General features: G+C 37.2%; 1 protein-coding gene across 12 annotated transcripts in view; it reads left to right on the forward strand.

Annotated features, from left to right (window-relative positions):
- CCDC91 (coiled-coil domain containing 91) overlaps window positions 1-27,021 on the forward strand; it is a 218,620-nt gene that overhangs the window by 120,957 nt on the left and 70,642 nt on the right. For 8 of the 12 annotated variants that reach the window (XM_090147880.1, XM_090147870.1, XM_031606239.2 and 5 more), the window contains one exon: window positions 11,390-14,018. The exons of 1 other annotated variant lie outside the window; for it this stretch is intronic. In XM_090147880.1, the coding sequence (XP_090004006.1) occupies window positions 11,390-11,512 (123 nt within the window). In that variant the 3' untranslated portion in view covers window positions 11,513-14,018. Of the gene's footprint in view, window positions 1-3,950; window positions 7,744-11,389; window positions 14,021-27,021 lie in introns of those variants that run through there. 3 more of the 12 variants (XM_090147893.1, XM_031606243.2, XM_090147887.1) reach the window with 3 other exon arrangements.

Genomic DNA, 27,021 nt, shown 5'->3' on the forward strand with positions numbered 1-27,021 from the left:
CATAATTGTTAAAATTTCTCTGTGGAGTAGTCTGTTCACATTAACAAAGGTTTACAGTATTAACATCACCCAAATGTATCCATCAGTGGATAGTGTTTTTTTCTATGTCATTAGTTGATTAAGCAACACCTGAGGAATACACAAAGTCTGACATGCATGGTCCTTCTATTATGCAAGAATTTGACAAGACAGTAAGAGTTCCTTATTTCTTTCTATTGTTTATCAGGAAAGCTGTGTGTGATAAGAGGAAGTGAGGCATCCTTACATTCCTCCTGTCCTCTGTAAATGAGGCTCTTCTGTGTTACTCCTGATCCGTCCTAGTTGTACTATAATTGTGCAAGACTTTAGAATAATATTTCTGGAAATCAGAATCATAACCAGATCATATCTTTTGAGATTGCCTCTTATGTGTTCTGTACACTTACTCAAAATAAGTTTTGAAGTTAAGTACAGGTAAAATTAATTCTTAATTAGATAAGTAGAATTAGGCATTTTTAATGCAACTTGTGGCTCTTCTCCTTAAGCATTCAGAAGAGAATTTAAGATTGACTAAGAATAGCTGATAAAAATAAAAATCATCAAAACAAACAAAACCCCACTAACAAAGGCTGTACATCCTTGTGTGAATGAACATAAGTACTACTATTTTAGCACCCTAATAAGAGAAAGACAAAGGACAAATGTATTATGGAGGTTAAACATTTAATATTTCATTACACCGAGTTAAGTGGATGTTTAGAGTACTTGGTGAAGTTATTATTAATGAAATATATACACTATTCATTTGTTGCCTTTTTCTTTCGGACTCATCTGTTTCTTTGTAGACAAGTTTGTATTAAATTATTTGTATTCCATGGGTGTTTCTTAATTCAGAATTTTTGTGTATGTGTAATTGGAATCATAGAATGGCATGAATTGGAATGGATGCCAAGAATCACCACATTCCAGCCTCCCTCCCACAGGCAGGGCCATCAACCTCCAGATCTTGTACTAGACCAGGTTGCCCAGGGCCCTCTTACATCTTTAGATTTTGGGTGTTTAGTCTTGAACACCTACAGGGAGGGGGGCATCCAAAGCCTCTCTGGGCAGCCTGTTCCAGCACCTCACCACTCTCTCTGTGAAGAACTTCCCCCTGACATCCAATCTAAACCATCTCTCATTGAGCTTAAAACCATCCCCCCCCCACTCCTATCACTATCTACCTGGGTAAAAAGTTGATACTTCCCTCCTTTTCATAATCCCCTTTTAAATACTGGAAGGTTGCAGTGAAGTCTCCTTGCAGCCTTCTCTTCTCCAGGCTGAACAAGCCCAGCTCCCTCAGCCTGTCTTTGTAGGAGTGGTGCTCCACCCTCTGATCATCTTTATGGCCCTTCTCAGAACTGTCTCCAACAACTCCACATCTTTCCTGTACTAGGGGCCCCAGACCTGGACACAGTACTCCAGATGGAGCCTCACAGAAGCAAAGTAGAAAGGGACAATCACCTTTCTGTCCATGCTGATCCTCCCTCTTCCGATGGAGCCCAGGATACCATTGACCTTCTGTGCTGCAGGAGCACACTGCTGGCTCGTGTTTAATTTTTCATCCACCAGGAACTCCAGGTCCTTCTCCACAGGACTACTCTCAAGGATTTCTTCTTCCAGTATCTGGGATTGCTCCAATCCAAGTGCAAAACCTTGCACTTTATGTTGAATCTCAGTAGGTTCACACAGACCCATGTTTCAAGTTTGTTGAGGGCCCTTTGGATGGCTTCACTTCCTTCTACCATGTCAACTGCACCACTCATCTTGGTGTCATTAGCAAACTTACTGAGGGTGCACTCCAGCCCATTGTCAATGTCATTGATGAAGATGTTGAAGAGCTCCAGTCCCAGGACAGACCACTGGAGGACACTGCTTGTCACCAGCCTGCACCTGGACATAGTGCCATTCAACACAACCCTCTGTCTATGGCCTTCCAACCAATTCCTTATCCACTGAATAGTCTATTCCTCAAATCCATATCGTTCCAATTTAGAGATGAGGATGTGGTGGGAGACCATGTCAGAGGCCTTGTACAAGTCCAGGTAGATGACATTGGTCGCCTTCCCTTTGTCCACTGATGTTTCTGCTCCATCATAGAAGGCCATCAGATTGGTCAGGCACAACCTTCCTTTGAGAAAGCCATGCTGGCTGTTTCGGATCACCTGCTCATCCCTCATGTACCTTCACGTGTCTTTTAGGAGGATCTGTTCCATGATCTTCCCAGTTACAGAGGTGAGGCTCACTGGCCTGTTCCCCGAGTCCTCCTTCCTTCCTTTCATATGAATGAGAGTGACGTTTCCTTTTTTCCAGTCCCCACGGATGTGAGAAATACAAGAATCCTGGCTGCCAGTGAAGGCTGCGGCAAAAAACTCATTTAGTACCTCAGCCTTCTCCATATCTGTTGTAGCTAGTTCTCCTTTCTCATTTACCAGAGGAGGTATGCTCTCTTTGGCATGCCTCTTCTGGCCAATGTACTTATAGAATCTCTTCTTGTTTTTAACATCCCTCACCAAGTTCAGTTCTGTCCGTGCCTTTGCTTTTCTAATCTTCTCTCTGCAAATTCGGACAGCATCCCTGTTTTCTCTCCAGCTGACACACCCTGGTTTCCACACCTGGTACAGTCTCTTCCCTCAGCCTGACTTGCAGGTCCTTGCCAAGCCCTGTCAGTTTCCTGCCTCCCCTGCCCACTTTCTTGTTTGGAGAGATGGAGAGTTCTTGTGCTCTCAGGAAGGCATCCCTGAAAAATAGCCAACTTTCTTCCACTCCTTTGTCTGTAAGGAGATCTTCCCAGGAGATCTCATCCAACAATTCCTTAAACAGCCTGAAATTTGCTCTCCCTAAGTTCAGGGTCCTGACCCCACTCTTTGCCAGGCCTATGTTCCTTGAGATCCCAACCTCAACCCGGGCACGACTGCTGCAGCCTATGCTGTCTTCAGACTTAATGCCTTTAATGATCTCCTCTGCACTGGGGAGCACCACATCCAGCCACATTTCACCTCTTGCTGGTCTATCCAATACTTGAACCAGAAAGTTATCGTCCACACACTCCAGGAGATTCCTGGTGGATTCTTGCAGATGCCCCATCGCCAGAGGCATTCAAAGCCAGCTGAATGTGGCTCTGGGCAGCCTGGTCTAGTGGTTGCTGACTCTGCCCACAGCAGGGGTGTTGAAACTAGATGATCATTATGGTCCTTTTCAATTCAGGCCATTCTATGATTCTATGATTCCTGGATCTCTTGCAGCTTGCTGTGTGATTTTCTCCGCAGTTATCCAAGTGGTTGAAATCTCCCATCAGGAGTAATGCCTGTGAACACACCACCTCCTGAAGCTAAATGAAGAAGGACTCATCAGCAGGCTCCCCTTGATCAGGTGGCCTGTAGTAGATGCCCTACTACAAGATGCCCTTTATTAGTTCTGTCCCTAATTCTAACCCACAGGCTCTCAACCTGCTCCTTGCCATTTCTCAGAGGGAGCTCCTCACAGTCTAACCAGTCTTTAACATAGAGGGCAACTCTTCCACCCTTCCTACCTAGCGTATCTCTCCTAAAAAGGTGATAGCCATCTACAGTGGTATTCTGGTTTTGTGAGTCATTCCACCACATTTCCATGATAGCACCCAGATCATAATTTTCCAAACACATCATGATTTCCAACTCCTCCTGCTTATTTTGCCATGCTGCATGCTTTAGTGTAAAGGCACTTCTATTAGTCCTTCTGACACAATCTTTCTCTCTGGCATGCCATACCAGGGAGTTACTACACCAGTCAATCTCTCAATATTAGGTATACTGCTTAGGGACAGTTACAAATTTTATGAAGTTGATGTTATCCACCTTACTTTTTACTATAGGAAAATTAATCAGTTCAATATGATCAACTTGGATTAACTGAAACTAAAATCATCTGCAATTTTGTTTTTGTTGTTACAGGCCAACTCCTTGTCCTTTTACAAGTCTCTATTGGCAACAAGAGGATCCTTAGGAATCTTGAAGCAAAAAACATGGCTAGCAACATCTTTTTGAGCAGGCATATACAAGGCTGTCAAATTGCAAAAGAGATATTCCACAGTGATCAACTTTATTGTAATTCTCAGTAGATTGACCAAGATCTCTTACATCTTTAGATTTTATGGTATTTCTTTTCTTTGATGACATTGTTGCATCAGCAACTTTTTAAGGTGCTTCTGCAGCAAATGCTCTGAATTTTGCTGCAGAAGTTTGGCTTCAACTTCCAAATGAAATATTCAGTAAATGACAGTGAAAACATGAACAATCCAATCAGTACTGAAGAAGTCCTTTAAGTATGGCCAAAGAAAAGCCTGTCTGGATAGTAGAAAATTTCTATTCCCTAAACCTTAATGCTTAATTACTTATTTCAATGCATACATGGTTACTACTGACTTAATTTACCAGATTTACTGCAGCCTGATTCCTTGTTGAGTTTCTTTTTGAGAATCTATCTAGAATGGTAATATAACTTTAAATATAGGTATTTCATATGATATGATCTTTCCCTCTTCCTTCAAGTATGTATGGTTTCGTCCTGTCACATCTTATAATTTGTGGTTATGATGCTTCACAGAAGCCCTGTGTAGTCTCTAACAAGTCTTTAGTAGTCATATTAAAACAGCATTTGATAGTGACTAAAACTGACTTGGGTACTTAAAACAGTAAGGACCCAGGATCTGACCAGCCTGGATAGAAAGCTGTTAGATCATTTAGGTTTCCATAGTTTAGATGCTATTATATGTTTCCAGTTCCTACTTCCATATCAGAGAAGGTGATCTGATGAAGATGGCCCGTGGTTACATTCTGATTTGTCTTCTGCTTTGCATCTGTCTTGAAGGGACTGTACATATCAGGAACTGTGTAGGCACTTGCAGAACCAAATGCTAACCATTTTTCTTTCAGAGATTTTGTGGACACTGCTGAGTTCCATGATGGGTAGAATCAAATGTAGCTCAGAAGTGGATACAACATAGATTCACTCTCATAGCTCTATTTGTAATATAGTTGTAGTAACGTTCACAGAGTTATCAAACTGAGTTAAGGTGCTGAGTATTGGCAGGGAAAACAAAGTTATCAAGAGGATGATTGTTATCCACTGCAAATACATTTTTTTCCCCCCCAAAATTAGAAGAAAATCTAGTGCCCAAAGGAAAATAAGAATTGGTCCTGTGTGATACAACATGTGGGAAGTTGGGTTTTATTTGAAACCTGTCCAGTCTAAGCCAGCATTACTAAACCCATAAGTCTATAAAACATTGAAAGCAGCCTTCAAAGTAACTCCTTATTATGCTGTTCCATTAATTTAATTAAATGCAGTTTTCACATAATATACAGGTGCCAAATTTAATTATTTTGTTATTTTATTAGTGGAACTGATCTGTGCTTTTCTGCTGCTCTTCAATAATTCTACAAGAGAAGAACAGTGGGATATGACAGTTTTGGGATATTTTTGCTTTAAAAATAGATAACTATAAAAAAGAAATCTGACTTCATGTATTTAATGAACATTTTCATGCTTTGGATATTATGCTATAAGGAAGAGACTTGTTTTCTACAAATTCAACAAGTTTTTCCAAAAGCTTTTCTTTTGGAAGCCTTTAGGAATCAAAGAGGTGCATGTCCACATGACACACATGAGTGACCTTAATAGTGGGAGAGTCAATAGTGTATTGAAGATTTTGCAGGCATCTGAAAGTTTGCAGCATTAGGACCTCAGTCTTTAAGGTTATACAAGGGCATTTGATTGTATAATATATCTAGATACTTAAATACTGTTTAAATGTATTTCCGTATGTTTGTCTTAAGTATGTTGTATCTGATTGCTATACCCATCAGCAATTACAGTAACAGTTACAGTAACTCTATATACTTAATATATGGTTATTACCAGTAAATAGTTTAATAAAGGAATCCTATGTTGCTAAGCTATTCAATAGATAGATCTATCCAGAGGTTGCTTATGTGTTTGTACACATAAGTATTTCCATTATTATTTTTGTTTTCCTAGATAATGTCCTTTTTTCACCTTTTACAGTAGTCTGAGCAGGTGCTGCAATGATTTTTAGCTCCTTTATGCATTCCTTGATTGAGAGTAAATTTCCTTCTTTTATTTATTTGAAGGAAAGTTGGCATTTTCTAACATTCCTGTGTCCAACTGGGAGAGAGTAGAGATTCTGAGAGGGTTGACAGGGTGTTTTCTCACCACTTTCAGCAGACTAGGAAATCTGTTTTAAAGATGTCTCCAACATATGGGATTATTTTAATGGTTTAACTGATCAAGTTTGGAGCCTAAATTCCTTAAGGATTAGAAGTTGCAGCATTATTTATTATAAGGAGAAAGAAACATTTTCACATTTCAGACTCTTTCTAGAGATTCTGTCTTGAACATTGATGACCTTCTAATGAGTAGCAGATACTGTATAAATTACAGCCATGAAGAACCTCATTTTTGTATACTTAGTAAGTGTTATCAAAAGTAGAAATTCACAGGTGAACAGACAAAAATGTCCTGTTCTGGGATTAACTTGAAAATAGGCTCTGCTACCCATATGTACCATATGGATCTGTTTTCCTTCTCATCCATTAAAGGAATGAGAGGAACTAGTTCATTGTTTCCTCATCCAACTCACAGATTTGCAGGTTCCACAGGTTTTTTGTTATATTTAATGCACTTGGGAAAATTTTAAAGCCTTTTGTTGAATCTATGGAGAGAAGCTCATGTCAGTGCACTGTGAAAACTTTCTGAAACCATAGTTTTGTTAGAAAATATGATCACATTGCTGAACTTCTCTAGCTGTGGAATTTTTCAGAATCGTGTCTGTGGCTCATGTGTGGATTAGTTGTGAAAGAAAAAAAAAAAAGAAAAAACACCACAAAACATACCTCATAAAAATTGTACCAAAAATTGTGCCCTCATTTTTTATTTTTCCTCAAAGACAAATGTCTACAGATCAGACTGTGAGAAGACACCTATGAGTCTTATAATTACACTGCAATATTCTATTGAACACTTGAGTTTGTAAGCCAATATAGAGTACAGTATATACAACGAATTTTGCACTAAGTTGCAGTAGTGCATTTGAATGGATTATTCCATACTGTGAATGGGAGCAGGAAAATTCTGCAAAAGCTGAGGTTGTAATTACACAAGAAAACTCACAATGTTTCAGAAAGAATTATATTATTCATAAAAAGTGACTGCAGTTAAAAATTTATGTAAGATCTAAAATGCAGTCATTTCATTCACTTAGGACAGAAGTGCAGGTCATTCTTTAGAAAGACCATTTTTTATCTGTATTTCATAATGCAGAGTGATGTTATATGATGTTTTAGTGAACTTTTTACAAGTTATTACAGATTTACATACAATTAGATAGAACAGAAGTACCTAAATTTTAATTTGATCACAACAATGATTGATGACAACAAGGAAGTTGTTTTACATCTAGAGTAATTGCTTCATGAACAACCCAGTATACTTTTAATATTATATCAACTGTGTAGAATTAAATTATGTTCCTGATTCTAGTGGGCCTTGAAGATTTTTTTTTTCCTTTAGTCCTTAATTTTTAAGTACATAAATATTTAGGAGAAGCAGTTTTCATCATGAACACATTTTATTAATATTGTGTTCTCCATGGAGATACTTTTCAAAGTGTGGAGGAACTCAGTTAAAACAGAATTGTAAAAATGAAAATATGTAGAGAAACCAAGATTAAATATAAAAGAAGATAAACTTACAACAAATACAATAAAATCTTGATTACTTTTACCTCCAGTGTTGAAATGTCATTTTTCTACTGAGGAGGACTTGGAGGACAAGAAGATGCTGAAATATGTAGGATTGCTCATATTACTAGTCACTTGGAAAATATGTGTGTAATGACATCAGAATAGCGTCTGTAAACAATTCCTTGTGGATAATCACTATTGAATTAAAGGAATTACCTTGGAATTAAATTAAATTAAACTCAACAGCTAACAAGCAGCTACTTGTAAGCACTAAATAGGTGGAAAGCCTTTTTATCAACTCCACTAATCTAGACCTACTAAGTTCAGTCTTCAGAACACATTCTGCTATACATCAATCTAAGTGTTTTCAATTACATGAACTATTTTACATTTGAAATTTCCTGTCTTTTCATGAACTTGATTTTCTTTGAGTGACAAGGGTACTTTTCAGGATTTGAAGTTTTTTATTTCTCTTCTATGGATAAATAAAAACACATATATGAATGTATTAAAATGATTTATTGATGTATTCAATATTTTGTATCATTGTTTTGCATGAATTTCTTAAGAAATTCACAGGAGACAAAAACTGGTTTCTGATTTCATTATGTTTAAGAGAAGATGCTCTGCTTCATTAAATAGTAATGCCATGTTTGTTCTTTATTTTTACAACATATGTGATTGAGATCAACTGTTCCAGTTAAAAAGTAACAACAGTACTCAATATCTTCATTCATTTTTAGTCTCAAGTCATTGTAAACATTAAATCCTTTTAGAATTACAGAGACAGAAGAGTGAGTGGAATTGCATTTGGCTACATTAATCATCAGATTATCATTTGAAGTACTGATAAATTGTTCAGTATACATTTTTAGAAATGTATCTACCATTTTCTACAGCTTGAAATCTGTTCGCTACTGGAAAATAATGACATCTGACAAATAGTTTTCAAAGATATTCACCTTAGTATTTACACAACAGGGAAAAGTGGAGGACCCTTATGTAACAATTTTGCTTTCTTTACATCTCTGGCTGAACCTTAAGCCACTGTGAGGTTAATAATAAAATGTATCTTTACTATGATTAGATCCTATTTTCATCCTTATAATTTCATACCTAAACCTAAATTTGGGTTGTCTGTAAAATATGTTATCATTTTCTAGTAAGGGATAAAATAATTGATATATAGTAAATACTTAAGAGTTCTGACTGCATTTCTACTCTAGCCATTTGAAATTTTTAGATGTTTGGGAAATAGTTGGTGGAAGAAGAACTAAGAACTTATGCCCTGAAAATGTATCTATTTGTGCATAATTATGCTAGAAAGGGAAAATGTGAAGGATGTGAATGCTTCTAGGACGTGACATACAGAATTGAGAGCATTGAACTGTATAAATTTAATATGACTGAAAACATTAATACTAAATACAGTGATGGTGGGATGTAGAAAATCTCCTCTCTTGTGGTAGATCAAAACCAATACAGTACATTTTTCAGTATCTACAGAATTAAAGCAGCTAACTTAATTTGGTTATATGAATACTCCATCCCTAATATGCTATTCATACTCATTATGTTTGCATATGAGTCACATTCAGTTTGAATTTACCAGATATCCATTAATGTTTGCTTAAATAATGAGATCATTCCATGAAGTGAACAGGGCCTTCTAAATACAAAGGGACGACTGTTTAGAAAAACTAGGTTTAAAAAAACCTACTTGTTTAATTATATATTATGCAAGGAGCAACACTGTAATGTTGAGGCAGTCTTCAAAAAAACTGGCTGTTCCAAACACTTGATTAAATAATCTATTATATAATGAAGTTTCACTGGATTTCTTTCTGTTTCCCAGTTAATGAGAATGCTCCCCTTCTGAACAGCCATTTCAATGTACTATTTTCAAAATCGGTATCATTTCACTATTTTTTTGTTTTGTTTTGTGTCATGAGAAAACCCTAAGTCTTTTCTGAGTGTTTAGTCAACTACTTTAGCATGGAAGAATTTTAAAATGTCCCTTTCAGCTTAAGTGACGAGTTCTGAACTTTTATGTTACTGAATTTGCATAAACTTTTAACAATCAATTAGCTTTATTTCCAAAGGGAGACTTCCAACTAACCACTTGAGCCTCAACAAAGGTTCTTCAAATTTGTTATTAATTCATGAAGCATAAAGTCCATCTCAAGCCTGAATAAATTCTGTATTGTTCATACTGCAGCCAACAGCTGCACACATTGAACATTTACTTAGTTTTCAGTGAAATGAACTTACAATGTACAGCTGGAGTTCACTGCCTTGATACAACTAACAGCACGATAACGGAACACACATTTGGTAAGCTACTTTAAAGAAGAACCTATTTTTAAAGAATCGGCAAGGAGAAGTTGCAAAAAAAAAAAAAAAAGAAAATAAAGAGCTTAGCCAAAGCTCTTGATCAAAGCTCAATGAAAGACTCTCTTAATAAGAGCGTCAAGATGATGCAATATGCCATAAAAGGAAAACCAATGAAAATCAGTTTCACGTTAAGATCATCCAACATATCTATCAAAAGCAATAGGATTTGATGACATAATAATATTTTGAGAAACTGGATTCTCACATCCTTTCTTAAGACGTAACATATGATTTTATATGAATTGGACTGTATCTATCCATTCCCCAAAGGGAATGGTCAGGTCAGAAGCAGAAAAACATCTGCAAGTTTCTTCATACAAACTGTTCTTTTTATTTTGGACTAGAGAATCAAGATACCTTTCAAATCAGGAGAGATCCATCATCACATCAACAGTGTGCCCATTTTGTTCTTTGTTCTTGACCTTTATAGGTACGGATTCTTCAGAGCTTGGTTTAGTGTTTAGTCTTTCAGTTTCTTGTCAGTAGCAGCTGTTATTTAAATAAGAGGTCTGCTCTGAAAGTTATACATCCTATTTTATTATGTTGTCCCACAATGTCAGAGGCAGATGTTGGTGGTATGGCAGTAGAAGTCGAACCTCCCCAGCCAGTATTCCATTCCATTTTATTGCTGTGTGACAGATGGCAGCAAAGCGGGGTCTGACAAAATGGCATATGAAACAAAGGTGTTTCAGAGAATTCCTCTATGCAGAAAAAAATGGAGCTCACTGACATATTCACTGTTGCTTGAACATTTCTGGAGACCAAACAGTGAATGTAAGCACAGTGAGACAATATGTGGTACATTTCAGCAGTGACAACAATGACAGTGGGGCACATCTGCTGGTGCAGATTTTTATGAGCACAACATACAGGCTCCTTTTCAGCATAGGCAAAAATGCATAGCTAATGTTGGTCAGTATGTTGAAAAATAGTGTTTTGTAGCTGAGAATTTGCTCTATCAAATAGTGTTATATGTTCTTCCTGTCTGTTGTAGTTTCCTTGGAAATAAATAGAAGGCATTGCTTTCAAAGTGACCTACGTACATTTTATTTTGGAAAGAAATAATTGTTTAAAAGCTGATACTAAAATGTGTGTATTAAAAATTCTTTTTGTGGATGGTTGCTGAATTTGGTGTTTGAATTTTTGTTGGTGAATATGTATGAATTTTTGCTAATTAAACCCTAATATTTATTTCTAGATTCTCTTATTCTTTCTTTCTTTCCTTATTTCAACAGCTTGATCAAGTTATTCGTCAGAGAAATCTGTCTAGTTTGGAACTTTTCCTCTCATGTGCACAGAAACAGTTAAGCAGTTTATTAAATGAAGAACCAACCGCATCACAGGAAAAGAGAGACTGACATTCTCTACACCACTGATACAGTATGATTTGTGAACTTGCAAATCTCAATTAAACAAATGGCAAATGTTTTCATTTGGAAATGTATCATTGGTTCTAAATTTCTCTGAAACTATTCTTGAGAGAAGTATCTGTGTATTCAGTTTTTTCTTTTAACGGGAAAAATAGTTTTTATTTATGATTTAATATTATTGTCTTCTCTAGTAACCTATGATTGGAGCTCTAGGCAACTACAGCAATGATGAAAAAATTCCCTTCCATTTCTGGTTTAAAGGTTGTTTTCATGTCTTGATGTAATTTTTTTAGTTTTTTTAATTTTAAAAGAAATTGAAAAAAATTAAATATACAAGTCTATCTTTATTTCTCAAGTATATGCCCAAGTGCATTGCCTGAAATGAGTGTGAGAAGCTTATTAGCTGTTATTACTTTAGATGCATAATGGAAGAATCCGTGCTGAAAGATAAGAGCTTTGACAGTCATTTCTTCAAACATTTGTAAACAACTCCAGCAGTAGTGACAGAAAAAAATTTAAAAACCAAGCAGTGCATCATGTCAGAATAGTTTCAAACATTATTGTAACCATTGTCTGGTATGTATTCTATTTTTGTTTTACAAAGGTCAGGGACCTCAGTTTCAGGAATAAGATACACGTAATTATGTGAATATGCATACTGCACTGCTTCAGTGGAATTTCTGACAGAATAAGGAGAGCATCATGCTGACCTCAGATGTCATTTTTAAACCCATTCAAGGAAGTAGTAATACTGCCAACTGACAATGGGCTTTGGATCAAGTCTGTGAATGAGAAACTCAGTGCCTACACTCTTGGTTGTAGACCTGGAACCTTAGTTTTAAAGTTCTGAATGAAATAATGCCTAGGAATATAAATAAACTGAGAATGATACCTCTGATGGTGAGCTTGTCATCCAGTGGGGACCCATGGGCAATTCTTGTTATTTTCTGGTGATTGTGATTTTTTATTTCACTTTTTTTTTGTTTTTCCACTGGCAGACACTTTCCATAAATTGCTTCCTTATAGCCGTAAACTCCAAATAGTTTCCTATGTGTTTGTTAATATGAAATGTGTATTGCAGAAGGTTTGTTTTTATTTAAATCTTTTTCTGTGCTTACTTTTTGTAATCAGAATGAAAGTTTTTGCCTTCTGTATGGCTGCAGAGTTTCACTGAATAAGTAAATGATGCAGATTTTATTAGATAATGATCTCTCCCTCCAAATGTATGAAAATCCAGATCTTTTTGATTGACTGACCAGTTTCCTTTTCATCTGATAAGCCAAAAGATATTTGAGTGTTGATGAGTCTAAACAATCTTGTTTACCTAGATGGAATAAAGAAAAAATATGGTAGAATTTGTTTGCACTTTGTTCTTACCATTTGTCCTCATCAGGTTTGCTATGGAAGAGTTTTGTTGTGTTTCAGCAAGATGTGGTCATGGAGAAGTGGGAGAAGCTTATGCTTATTATAAGTAAGATGTTACTGATAAGTATGGTGTATCTTCCCCAGTGGAACATCATGTGTTGGTCTCCGCTTTTGAATACTGTGATTATCACATAGAACAGCAGGGATTTTTTTTTCCTTACCTCAGACAGTGTTAGTTATTTAGGTGTTCTCTCTATCCTGTGAGCAAAACTGCAGAATTAGATGACAGACATACAAAATCAGACTGGGAGCACTGACTGCTTTCAAAACTGCAAGTCTCAGAGAAGAAATTCAGCAGAAAAAGAGAAGATATCCAGCAGGAAAGAAAAAAAAAAAAAAAAAGAGTAATGTAGTATACAAACTTTTCATTATGTGTTAAACTCCATCTCCTCCTCATCATGCCCAAGAGATTATTTTTAGTTTTCATTATTTCTGCCTAATCATAATGTCACTGAGTTATCTCTAGATGTGTCTGTGTCCATGACAGGCCCACAGGCCCAGAAAAAGGGAGAGTGCTGATGATTTACAGGCCAGTTTGGTCCAGTACTGTGATTAATGGGGCAGGGCACATACGGATCCATGCCCTGGGAAAGGGAAAAGGAAAGGGGGTAGGGTAGGGAGATGGGCCTAAAAACAGAACAGTGGCAACGATCTGAGGAGGAAAGTTAATTTACTAAATATTATATCGGAATGCAAGATAACACACCATAATACAATATATAATTGGAATTGAGGCTAATATATCAAATAAAATGAGAGTGAGAGCGAGTGTACGAAACCGATGGCTGGGGAGCATACCCACACACTGCCAGGAGCAAGAGAGAGAGTCCTGTGACTTGCCAGCTTTGTCTTCCTCTCTGAACGCAAAGTCCTCTGTAGTATGTAGTTCTTCTTTTCTGAGAGCCAGGTATTCAGAAAATTGTCAGTCCATGGAAGTGGGGCATTAACTCTTTAATTCCCAGTGCTTTACATGATGTTATGATGTGGAATACCAATAACAAAAATCATAAAACCATGACATCATAGGAAAATAATTTGTGGAAATTTTGCTAGAGGAATGTCAAGGAAAAGTTCGCAAAACCATTCTAGTTCATGGCAGGTGACATCACAGGATTTTTTTTTTTAATTACATTATCTTATTTATAATATCCTAAAAAATAACATTTTAGATAAGTTGAAAGCCTAAAGGTTCGAACTTTATCTGCCTCCAAGGCATGACTGCTAGTGCAATTTTTAAGTTTCTATAATAAATAATCCATATTCTTTGTATCCAAGATAACATAAATTATTTTGACAAGAGTTATGTGCAGTGGGAGAAGCAAGAAGCCCTAGAACTCGTGCTTAGGCTCAACAAATGCAAAATAGAAAATATTCAAGCTCTTCAGTCTGCAGTCGTATAATATGCATACTATATGCATGTATATGATTGTTGACTTTATATTAGAAATTAGCTATAAATCTGATTGTATTAGAATGTGTCTAAAAGCTAGGTAAAACAGTAATAATAGATCTAGTGTATCTAATGGTGGCTTTATTAGCATCAGTCAGGTTCATCCTATTTGATAATTTTCACTTGATGATCTAGACCAGAGAAAATCAGAAAAGTGAGATTTCTAGCCAATAATTTAATGTTGCTAACAATTATTTTGATACCATACAGACCTGTGTGTTGTATTTCTGCACATTCCTTTTGGCTTTCAATCTGCTTCCTTTACAGAATTATAGTTTAGCTCTGAGATTATGTATATATAAGTTATTAACAAAGAAGAAGTCATTTTCCACGCTTTTTTTTGAACAGTGTCTATAGCTGAGGTAAATGAAGGAATATTTTAACATTTACCTTGCTCTAGGAATAACTTTGTTAAATAAAAGTCATTTTTACAAAGCATTTGTTTCCTTCATAGTATCACAGCACAGCTGAACAAAGAAAAAGCAGTAATCATTTTGAAGGCTGAGTTTGCATTAGCGTTTTAAGATTTTTTGTGCATCATTACACTGGCTTCTGGTCAAAAGTTGCCTCATCTCCTGCCATCTCAGTAAATGGCAATGTTAATTCCTGACTGTCTGAAACTAGTGGTGTAGGCATGACCTTAAAGGGCCTATTTCCTATTCAATACTGAAGCTCCTGTAGAGCATGGTGGAGCCTCCTCTTCCACTGTGCACTGATGTTCACATACTTGAGCTTGCAGAATTTTTCCTTCCCCTTGGATGCAGAGATTTCATCTTGTTTCCTAACAGGTAACAGCCACTGATTTAAAATTACTCAAGTTAACACATATAATTTATGCTTACTTTCAGATAATGGACAGTATTGATGCAGTATCAAATGGACTTTTTTCTGTTTCCCATCATTTACTTCAACTAGTTTAGGTATCGTAAAATGCTGATGCAGGAGTGACTAACTTGTTGACAAGATTGTCCTGAAAATTTTTACATGGCCATTCTGAATATTGTCTGGAAAGGCTTCTTAACTTCTGTGTCATTCCTGTTTCATCAATGGATTTTACATATGCCAAAGAAAGCTTGGTGTGGAAAACACTTTATTCATGGGTATAATTTGGACCTTCAGGAACAGGCCAAACAAATCTTTTTCTGTGATGTGTCCAAAAATATTGTCATAAAGCTTCAAGAATCAATTGTCTATTTTCTAGTATTTCTTGTTAGAGCGTCCATAAAACTAACAGTGATGCTGATGAATCAGGGTCATATTTGGACAGTTGAACATTATGGGGAATCCAAGGAACTTGTGGAGTTCGTCAGAGTTTGTGTTTGGTTTGTTAGTTAAAGGAAAGGACAGAGATGTGTAGACTTCTCATTGCAGACATTACCTAAGCAGTTCACTTGTCACAGTGATGCAGTAGCTAAAAATATCCTCAGCAAGCTCTGCCGCATGCAGAGCAAAATTTTTATACTATGTATACTATATGTATACTACTTGTTTTATACTATCTGAAGCAGATTTGTAGATTATGATTATTACATATCTGTGAGAAACACTTCATTATAGCATTTCATTATAAAGATATATTGTAATGTTGTGAAAGATGAAAATCATCTGTAGGTGCTGGTGAAAGTAAGTATTTAGCAACACCAAAAAAAGATTGATCTTTTTTATTTTGAAGTCATTTATTGTGCCGTATATAATTTACATTTTTTCTATCATCTTTCTGAACAGTCATCTCCTGTGATGAGTGTGATCAGAATATCTTTCATACTGTGTAATTGTAACTGTTTAAATATGCGTCAGAGATTCAAAGTTGTTTATATCGTCTTCAATTGCTTGCATTTCAGAGTTTAAACTAGGCATTTTTCTGATGCTTTCCATTTGTCCAGCATGAGTAATATGATAGACAAAGAAGGTGCTATTGAATAAAAACTTCTACTGTTTTTCTAATGGTATTTTTTAACAGTTTGACAGCAAAAACTAGTAAAAAGGAAAAAAAAAGTAGAAGTTTATTAATAAACATATCCAGAAATAAAATTATCAACAAAATGCTATAAATTTCTCTTTTTTTACTGGACTTGGTAGTAAGTCTGTATCAGTAGATAAAGATCACCATCAGATGGAAAGTCATTTTCATTCATTCTCTTTCGGCAATTTAAAATATTTTGTCTTTTCACAAAGTTTGAAGGGTTTGCACTTCCGAGTTTAAAAGTAAGTTCCCCTCTACACTATGATGGTATTAGGCCCTTTGGTGAAAGGAGATTTGTTTTTTCTAAGTGAACACTGAAGGATGTTTGAATGCTGAAGTTCTTGTACTACTACCAAATTAGGGCATCAGCTGGTACTTAGCATCAATCTTTCTACATAAATTTTCTGAAAGATAGCTGATTACCATGATAAATATCCAGGCTCTATTTCTATGGCAATAATTTTAAAAATTCCATTATTTAAACCTCCAGTTCTTTTATCATGACCAGAGATTACATATTTAAAGAGCGATGAAGTTCTGACTCCCAGGAATTCAGCAAGAATTGTTGGCTGCTTGCAGCTCAGATTATTGTTCTTCCTCACATTTTTTGCAATTGTGTCTGCGAGTAATAGAATGTAAACAGCTTTCTATGGGCCTGAAAGTCTTCTGAGAAATGTATTTCAAAAGCACATTTCACAATCTTTTTTTCTAAAATAAGTATCAGCACTTGTTCTGTTTGTTGTGTATCAAGGAGGTGGGATGAGCTGCTGACTGAGACCTTGGTGAAGGGCTACATTTCACAATACCGTAATGTTGCTAAAAATAATATATTTCTATATTATTCTTGAAATAAGTTTTTCCTCATTTGGTTCATTAGAACTAATAGCAACTCTAATTTTCCCTACTGAAAAGCTTGTAAAAAATACATACTATGAGGTGTATCAGCAAAGTGACTATTACAAAGATATAAACCAGACTATTTTAGCATGAGGCTTGACAGAAGTAGAAAACATGAAGTAAGTATAATGTGTTACTACTTGTTATATAGTCCTTCTGTTACTATTTTTACGTGATAGAGAAAATGGAGACTTTCTGAAATGCTGTATCTGTGGCAAATGTAACCAGACTAGAGTTCATTACTCGTTCACTGTATGGTCATTGGAATAGATGACCTTTAAAGGTCCCTGCCAATTCAAACAATTCTGTGATGCTATGCTTCTAAGTTTACAGCTGGATGGTATTTTGATTAAAAAAATCCCAGCTGAAACAGGATGAGTCTTACTAGTTTTCTCAAGGTCAAAGAGTCATAAAAATGAGAACATTTTGCTTTAATTTGTGGATTATTGTTTGAATGGGTCCAAATCTGTCCTGGAGTGTCAGAATCCAAGAATTTCAGCAGGTGCTTTGGCTAAAGACAATAAACATGCATTTGGTCTGTCTGAAACACTAACATTGATGTTGGAAAGCATGATTATTTCAGAAACCAATCTGTAATGCAATTTTCCTCTCTTGTGTCTTTATGGTTTTTTGTGTATTAGTCACGATTCACTAGGGCAAAAGGAGCAGTATTTTCACAAATGTTTATGAAAATGATGGTGGATCAAAAGGAGTAGTTGTAAGCAAGTCACTCTAAAAGTAATGCCTCCTATTTATTTTATAGAATCATTAATGTTAGAAACGATCTCTCAGATAGTCTAGTCCACATGTCAACCATTCACCACCATGCCCATTAAACTATGTCCATAACTGCTACATCTATCCTTTTGCTGAAAGACTTCAGGGATGGTAACTCCACCACTTTCCTGCACAGCCTGTTCCAATGCATTACCACTATATCTGAGGTGAAATTTTTCCTGATATCCAACCTGAACCTCCCCTGACACAACTTGAGGCCATTCCCTCTCATCCTATCACTAAGTACCTAGAAAAAGAGGCCTACCCCCATCTTTCTACAACCTTATTTCATCTAGAGAGAGGATAAGCTCCCTCCTGAGCTTCCTCTTCTCCAGATTAAACAATGCCAGTTCCCTTAATGGTTCCTCATAAGGCTTGTGTTCCAGACCCTTCACCAGCTTCATTGCCCTTCCTGTGACATGCTCCAAGACCTCACTGTCTTTCTTGTAGTGAGGAGCCCCAAAACTGAACACATTACTTGAGTTGCAGCCTCACCAGTGCCAAGAACAGAGAGATGGATGATCACTTCACTAATCCTGCTGACTACACATTAGTGATACAAGCTAAGATGCCACTAGCCTTCTTGGCCACCTGAGCACACTGCTGGCTGATGTTCAGCTGGCTGTTAACCCAGATCCTTTTCTTCTGCACAGCTTTCCAGCCATTGTGCCTTAAGCCTGTAGCAATGCATGGGGTTGTAACCAGAGTGCAGAACCTGGCACTTGGTCTCATTGAACCTTACACAGCTAGACTCAGCCCGTGGATCCAGACCATCCAGATCCTTCTGTAGGACCTTCCTATCTTCAGGCAGATTGATACTTTCTCCCAAGTTGTTTTATTTGTAAACTTACTAAGGGTGCGCTCAATCTTTTCCAGAACAGTAAAGATCAGTAAGGATATTAAACAGCCCTGTCCTCACTATACACCACTCATAGCCAGTTGCCAGCTAGACTTAACTGCATTCACCACCATTCTCTGGGCAAAGCTATTCAGTCAGTTTTTAGCCTGCAAAGAGAACACTTGTCCAAAATATAGAATGACAGCTTCTCCAGGAGAATGCTATGGTAGACAGACTAAGGCTTTTTTGAAGTCTAGGTAAATTACATCTGTAGCCTTTTCCTAATTCATTGGACAGGTTACCTGGTCATAGAAGATCAGATTGACCAAGTAGGACCTGTCTTTCATGAACCCATGCTAGATAGGCCTGATCTCCTGTCGTCCTACATACACCGTGTGATCACACTCAAGACAATTTGCTCCATGGCTTTCCCTAATACCAAGGTCATTCTGACAGGTCTGTAGTTGCTTGGATTGTCCTTCTGACCCTTCTTGTAGATAGGTGTCACATTAGCAAGTCTCTAGTCACCTGGGACTACCCTGGTTGACCAGAACTGCTTATAAATATGGCTTGGCAAGCACTTCCACCAGCTCCCTCAATACTCTTAGGTGAATCTCATCCATCCCCATAGACTTTAGATGGAGTAACAAGTAGCTAACTGCTTCCTCCTATATTATGGGAGGTTTATTCTGCTCCACATTCCTGTCTTACAGCTCAGGGAGCTAAGTACCACAAGGATAACTGACTTGACTATTAAAGATAGAAGCAAAGAAGGTTTTGAAAACCTCAGTCCTTTCCTCATTCTCAATTACAACGTTCAGTGCTGCATCCAATAAAGGATGGAGATTCTCCTTGCATTTTCTCTTGCAATTTTCATTAACTTTAACAGTGGTGGCCAGATTAAGTTCTTGCTGGGCTTTCAGTTTTCTACATTACCCTCTGCGTATCTTAGCAACATCCTTGTACTCTTCCTGAGTTCCCAAACCCTTCTTCCTAAGGGTCTTTGGAGACATGTTTTTTCCCAGAGTCTGAGCAACATCTCCCTGTTTATTCAGGCTAGTCTTCTTCCCTGCCAACACATCTCTGCCTGTTCCTGTGCCTGTAAGACTTCATTCTTAAGGAATGCCCAACCTTCCCCGACATCTTTGCCCTTCTGAACTGAATCCCAAGGGATTCTCCCAACCAATGTCCTGAACAATTTAAAGTCTGCCCCCCGAAACTCCAAGGTAAAACTCCAGTTTTGCTGACTCCCTTCATGACTTCACCAGGAATAGAGAACTCTTTTTGTGGTAAATATGCCCAAGACAGTTTTCAACTACTTTGTGCCCCACCAGTCCTCTGTGTGTAGGCAGGGTGCTTCCCCTTGTAGACTCTCATAGCAGCTGTGCCAGGAAGTTATCTTCCACACTTACAAGAACTGTCTAGATTGCTTTCTCTTTGCTGTATTGTATTTCCAGTAAAAGTCAGGTAAGTTGAAGTCCCTCATGAAAACAACAGCTAGCGATTCTATGACTTCTCACAGCTGTGTCTTCACAGTGCTTCTTCATCCTAGTTGAGCAGTCTATAATAGACTTCCACCAGGATGTCAGCCTTGTTGGCCTTTCCCCTGATCCTTACCCATGAAGACTTGGCCTTATCATTCCTAGCAATGAGCTCTACATCGTCAAAACACTCCCTAATACAGAGAGCCACCCCACCATCTCTCCTTCCTCACCTACCCCTTTTGAAGACTTCATAGTGTTTATACGCAACACTCCAGGAGAATGATCCCACCATGTTTTGGTGATGGCAACTTGTGTCATAGTTTTACTGGTGCACAATGGCTTCTAGCTCCTTCTTTTTGTGGACCATGATGCATGCATTGATATAGATGCACTTCAACTGGGCTACTTGTCTCACACCAAGTCCTGGCATGCTGCCCCTACGCTTTTCTTCTTTACCTCTTCAAACCTAGTTTAAAGTCTTCTAAATGAAACCTGCCAACTCTTCACTGGAATCCTTTTTCCTCTTTGACCCAGGTGGACTTCATCTATAGTTTCCATGGAAACTTTAACAGATACAAAGAGCAGAATAACACTATTTCATAGAGCAAATTCTCAGCTACAAAACACAGTTTTTCAACATAGTAACCACAATGAGCTAAGCATTTTCACCAGTGATGAGCAAGAGCCTGCATGCTGCACTTCGAAAAATCTTATCAGTGAAGGTGACCCACAGTTTCACAGCTACCATGACAGCATCCCACTGCCTCACTGTGCTCACATCCACAGTCTGGTCTCCAGAAATATTCAGCAAGCATAAATTAATGTCAGGTGCAATTTTTTCCACATGGAATAATTCAGTGACACACCTTTGCTTCATACATACTTCCATGTCAGTTGTCCATTTTGTCAGACCACCCCTCTGCTGCCAACTGTCAACATAATAAAATAGAAGGCATTACTTTCAGAACAATCATTGTATTCTCTCTGTACCCTTTTGAGACTGAGGAAAAGAATATTTGCAACAGAAGGTCTCTAGAAGGAGGAGAAAAGTAATAATAGTACTGTGATTTGACAAGCACTTCATGAAGAAAAGAAGAGGAAATGGTATTCTTTGATGCTATCATCTTTGTAGTATATTAAGGAAAGAACTTATTTCACAAAATAGAGAGGGATGACAAAGTCAAATGAGAAGTGCAGAAAGAAGGTTCTGGATCTATAATAAAGTACCTATCTAAACCTGCAAATTTCTCAGATATACTGCAAAATGAGTAAAGAAAAAAGAAAGGGGAAGATTCACTATTTCCTATGTAGTTTAGATAGATAGTATTTTGTTTCAGAACTTCTCAGATTTAGCAGTGGTTTCTACCAGAAAACAGTTCTAGATGTAAGCCTAGATGTGTCCCATTCTGGGGCCTGAATGCAAGAAGGACATCAAGCTGTTGCAGCAAGTCCAGAGGAGGGCCACAAAGATGATCAGAGGGCTGAAGCACCTCTCCTATGAGGACAGGCTGAGAGAGCTGGGGCTTTTCAGCCTGGAGAAGAGAAGGATCTTGGAGGACCATATACCTTCTAGTACCTGAAGAGAGCCTACAAAAAAGCTGGGGAGGAACTTTTCATAAGGCAGGTAGAGACAGGATGAAGGGAAATGGCTTTAAACTGGAAGAGTAGATTTAGACTAGATATTAGGAAAAAATTCTTTCCTGTGAGGTAACAGGTTGCCCGGTGAGATTGAGAATGCCCTCTGCCTGGAAGCATTCAAGGCCAGGCTGGATGGGGCTTTGAGCAACCTGGTCTAGTGGGAGGTGTCCCTGCCTATAGCAGGGGGGTTGGAGCTAGATGATCTTAAAGGTCCCTTCCAACTCAAACCAATCTATGATTCTATGGTTCTATGATTGAAAACATCTAAAACCTCAAAAAATAAAGAAGTAGAACAGTTTATACTTTGCAAAGCTTAAAAGCCTTTCAGTGCTAATATATTTAAATCCGAATATGTTAGTCTGAGAAATGTCAAGAGGGATTCCTTAACACCATGTTTTGGAAACTTGTCTAGAGGAATGGCGCTTACTGGGGATATTGGTGAATCAGGATTATTAACAAATTCTCGTTTGACTGTTGCACTAGCATTAAAAACATTATATAAACAAGAGAAAGGTCCTTAAATGTCTGCCAAATAAAATGAAAAGAAATCCAGAATTGTGTTGGAAGATTATATATCATCTGTTAATCTACTTAGGAATAAGAAATATGCAGATGAAATACATTTTAATTTGAACATGCTACAGAACTTGGAATATAAATTCATGCTAGCTCAGGACAGCAATAGAGAAGGTCTAGAAAAGACTGATAGCTACATATTTCATGAATGACAAGACTTCTCTGAAAACTGAAAATAACTGATAGGAAAATCAGAATTAAATTACACTTACTCTGATGGTATCCATATACGTATATGGTATTTTTATTAAGATATTTGTATCAAGAAATATATAATACAAATAGAATGGAAAAAATGTGTATGCATAGTTTTTGGAATAATTTTTCCTCAACAAGTTCTCATGTATACTGGTGCCTCTGTGTTACTGCTGCAGTAGTTTCTGTGCTTAAAGAAAATATATAATCCTCAATAGTTCTTGTTGACAGTCTGCCACAGTGAATAAAGTCATGCAGACCCAAAATTAATCACTCCCACGTTATTTGGCTTATTACATACCAAACTGACAGCCTTGAATTCAAGGCAGCTTGAATACAGATAAGGCAAAAATGTGGACACAAACAACTATACTTAGTGTGTCAAAATTCTGTCAGTGATCCTGCTTTTGGGAAAGTTTCCTCACATTAGAGAGTCTGTCTTGCCTAATTTTGATACGCAGTAAAACTTAATAAAAATATGCAGAGTTGATGCAGTCAAAACACATTTGCAGCACCTGTGATTTATATCTTGGCAACTGCTTTTTAAATCTGATTGTCAACAACTAGTGAAGATCTTGGTACCAAAGAGGGACGAGAGTAATTCTTTTTCCTGTCAAGCTATATCTAAACTTCCTCTAGCTATATCTAACCTAAAATTAAAAATAAAGAACATAAATAGAAGTGATGAATCACAGTTGAGAGAAAGATGGAAATACTAGAAGTATGCTAGATCCTCATAGATCTAACTAATGAACTATCTAATAGTTCATTAAAGCAAAGACAAACACAATAGTCTTCAACCAACCTTATAAGCATAATGTATTCAGTGTATTTCGCTTAACTGTCTGGAAAGCTAGTAGAAGATGTTCTGGTTTTCATCATTCCCCTTTCTGAGATCTTAGATCATGTAAGAATAATGATCCATTGACATTATAAGAAGTTCTCATTTAGCGCACTAAAAAGATAAAGATTTAATGCTGAAATAAGACTGAATTGTTTATTAAGAATGGAGGCTCTTTTTTCCAACCCTAGATCCTGTGATATGTAAGACATTGAAAAATAATAAATGTTTACACTGTAGCTTGTCATTTTTATTGCCATTTCAAGGAGTTCTGCTCCTACGAGTTTAACAAAGGAGGCAGAATTGAGGAGATCAGAAGGAAGATGAAGCAAGTGGCCCAGCATCATTAGCTGAAAGAGGAAGGAATTCTGAAAAGAATGAAAATTATGGGTAGTGAGAGAAAGTGTTGAGGAGTCTTATCAACTATTCAGATGTACAGCTAAAGCTGAAGGGGATCCAGGAGGGAAGTGTGAACGTCTGTGTAACATTTGTTTCCACACACACGCATGATTGAAGTTGGAGAGTGCTTCTGAAAGAGATTTAAATGGAGTTGATTTCCTGAGCTTGTAATGAATTCATGTACTTTGGGTTTAGCTGATTTTTTTTTCCTTTTGTTTTGTTTTGCTTTGTTTTCTTGGATCTTTTTTTTTTTTTTTTCCTTCTTTTTTTTTTTCCTTTCTTTCTTCCCACAGGAAGGAGTAACGTTTTCAAACTGACTGTAGTTCTGGTCCAAAACAGTTTTAAGATTCTAGTTTGGAAATGACAGGATCAAATTCTCTCAAGCTTTCTCAAGGGATTATGGCCCGGCAAAGATTAAAAAGTTTCTGCTGTCTTGATCCGAATCCAGAAATTCTTTCCACTTTTTAGTCTGCTTTCCAACCAGTGCTGCTAAGGTGCATTTGAATCAAAAGACTAGAGTCTAAGCAGTTGTTTTTCTCTCTCCCTTGTCCTCTTCTCTCCTCCCTTGTCCGAACTCCACCACTCGCCAAAGTTTCACTCCCTTCTGTCTCCTCCCTCTCTGCCAAAAAATCAAGAAAAACAAAAGCTCACAATCCTGTTTTTTAATAAGATCAAATTTTGAGGCTTTAGTTTTGACTCATGAGGTAAAAACTGCTCAGCTTTTTATTCCTCCTCATTCTTAAAAACCTGAAGTTGCTCTCTGTTTTTGCAAATAGGAGATTTATATCCTCTTGTATTCTTAAGAACAAGAATTTTCTTTTCTTTTTCCTTTTGCATTGATTCTGACCACTGACATTTGGACAAAGCCTACTGGTCTACACTGACAGCTGGTCATATGCTAGTATATTTTTTCCTATAAATGTTCCTGATGATTTGTGTTTTCTGACATGTTTTTGGATTGCCATGATACAATGCTGTTAAACAGAAATACGGTTGTTTGTTTTTTTCATCCACTGTCAAAATAATTCACAAGGTTGCCTTCATATTTAAGGCAGGAAACACAAATATACACACACAGAGATACGCATCCGTCTGTCACAGGTGTTGTCACATTGGGCTAATCATACTGTCCGTTTAGGAAGCTGTTGTTGAAGACAGAGAAGGAGCTTTGCAGATCAGAACTTCACTGCAGAGTAACTTGAGCACTGACTCAGAGAGTAGTCATTGTAAAGAAATTAAATAGTGCCTCAGTTTACTGCTCTGTAAAAGTGAGGGTTCACTGAAGCGTTTAGAAGTTGAAACAGAGTTCTGAGAAGACACTGACGTGCTATCTAATTCTGATGACGTAAGCATCTGTCTCCCCTGAGAAATCAACTAATTCATGTTTAGAAAGCTGTCACTTCAGAAACAATGCACTTACAACATTCCTTTTACTCCATCATCAATGGATGTTTATTGGACTTCCTTGTTGTTTTGTTTACACTATAAAATATGAAGCACAAAACAAGCACGAAGCAAAAGAATTTGCTAATTGGTGTATTGGTGTTAAGGAAGATAAAACTTTCCAATTTACCTTTAAGAAACATTTATTTGATCAAAAATTCTGTGTCTTCTTTTGTAAGGAGTTTTGGGGAGTAGGTTGCATATGGATATAATGATTAAATATTTGTTTTTGTCTTTTTTTTTTTTTTTTTGGCCTCCTCAGAGTAGCTAGGTACCATGGGGATATATAAACAAGAAGTGACTGACCATTCATGTGAAAAGAGGTTTCATGAATCACAGGAAAACAGTAAATTATATGTCAAAGCACATTTCATACTTTTTAGGGGATACAACTATGACTACATGGAATGGTTATAATAATGATACAGATTCTTTTTGATAAGATTTGGGGTTGCATGGGAGAAAGGTTTCTGAAAATACTGAAGCTTCTGTCTAGATGTAGACTTCTGTTTTTAAGGAGCAAAAAAACTTACTTTAGCTGCCTGCTCCAGTATAGCTCATTGAAGTATGTGCCAAGTGTGTAAACAAAATCCTGGCAGAACTAGTAAGCCTGCAGAAGGTCAGACCCTGAAGTGAGTTTTGTTTGTGAGCAGCAGCTCTAGAAGAACACCAAGGGAATGGTGTGTGCAGTGCCATCAGTTAGTAGAAGATGAAAAAACTATTTAAGCAGTACTGCATTTCTGTCCACAGAAGTGTATTTTTGTTTCTTTGGTGTTAGGTTGTGAAGGAAGAATTCTTAGTGTAGAGGAGGAAGCTATTTCTAAAAGATAACTTGCATTGTTTGGAATTTTCCTTCCTAAGTTCCATCCTTCTGTATTGGCATAAATACTCTATCCCTCTTTTGACCTGATCTTGCAATTAGCTCTGCCTGAATGCAGATTCATACTGAAGTAGTATCTTCTTTGGCTTTACTCAGGCCCTAAAATGGCACATATATCCGTGAGCCCTAGTGAAGACAGTAGGGCTGGGAAGTTAATGCTGGCAAATAGCAATTGCCAGCAAATAGGCAGCAAATGAGTGCTTTTTCCTTCTGCTTTGAAAGAAATCAATTCAACCAAAATCAGCACTTGCCTTCTTGCCCAGTTCTGCTTGGCTTAGCAATCTGCTACAGGAACCCGACATCCATTTTGTTCCATGCATACTTCTAGCAAATAGTAACATGTAACTCCTAGAACTGCGCAGCAAAAGGGAGAGCGCAACATCTCTAACACAGTCATAGCTGTTTGGTTTTCAGGTACTTTGCTGGCTGATAATATTATGTTAGCCACTGAGACTGCCATGTCTTCCTAAAATGCTTTTTCACAGAACGCAGTGTCTGAGGAACATTATCTTCCTGCTGTCCAGAAAGCTGAGCAGCAACACTGACACAGCAGTTTGTGATTCTGGAAATGTCACTCTTCTGACTCAGTGAGAAAAAGCAGATACCCCATAGCAAGAGCTTTCGTAATACCTTTCCCTGACACCTAGAATCTGTAAGAATGAGGTCAGAGCAGGCATGGAATATATGAGAC

This window comes from Phasianus colchicus, chromosome 1 (genome assembly GCF_987193195.1).
Source record: "Phasianus colchicus chromosome 1, bPhaCol1.hap1.1, whole genome shotgun sequence".
NCBI lineage: Eukaryota > Metazoa > Chordata > Aves > Galliformes > Phasianidae > Phasianus > Phasianus colchicus.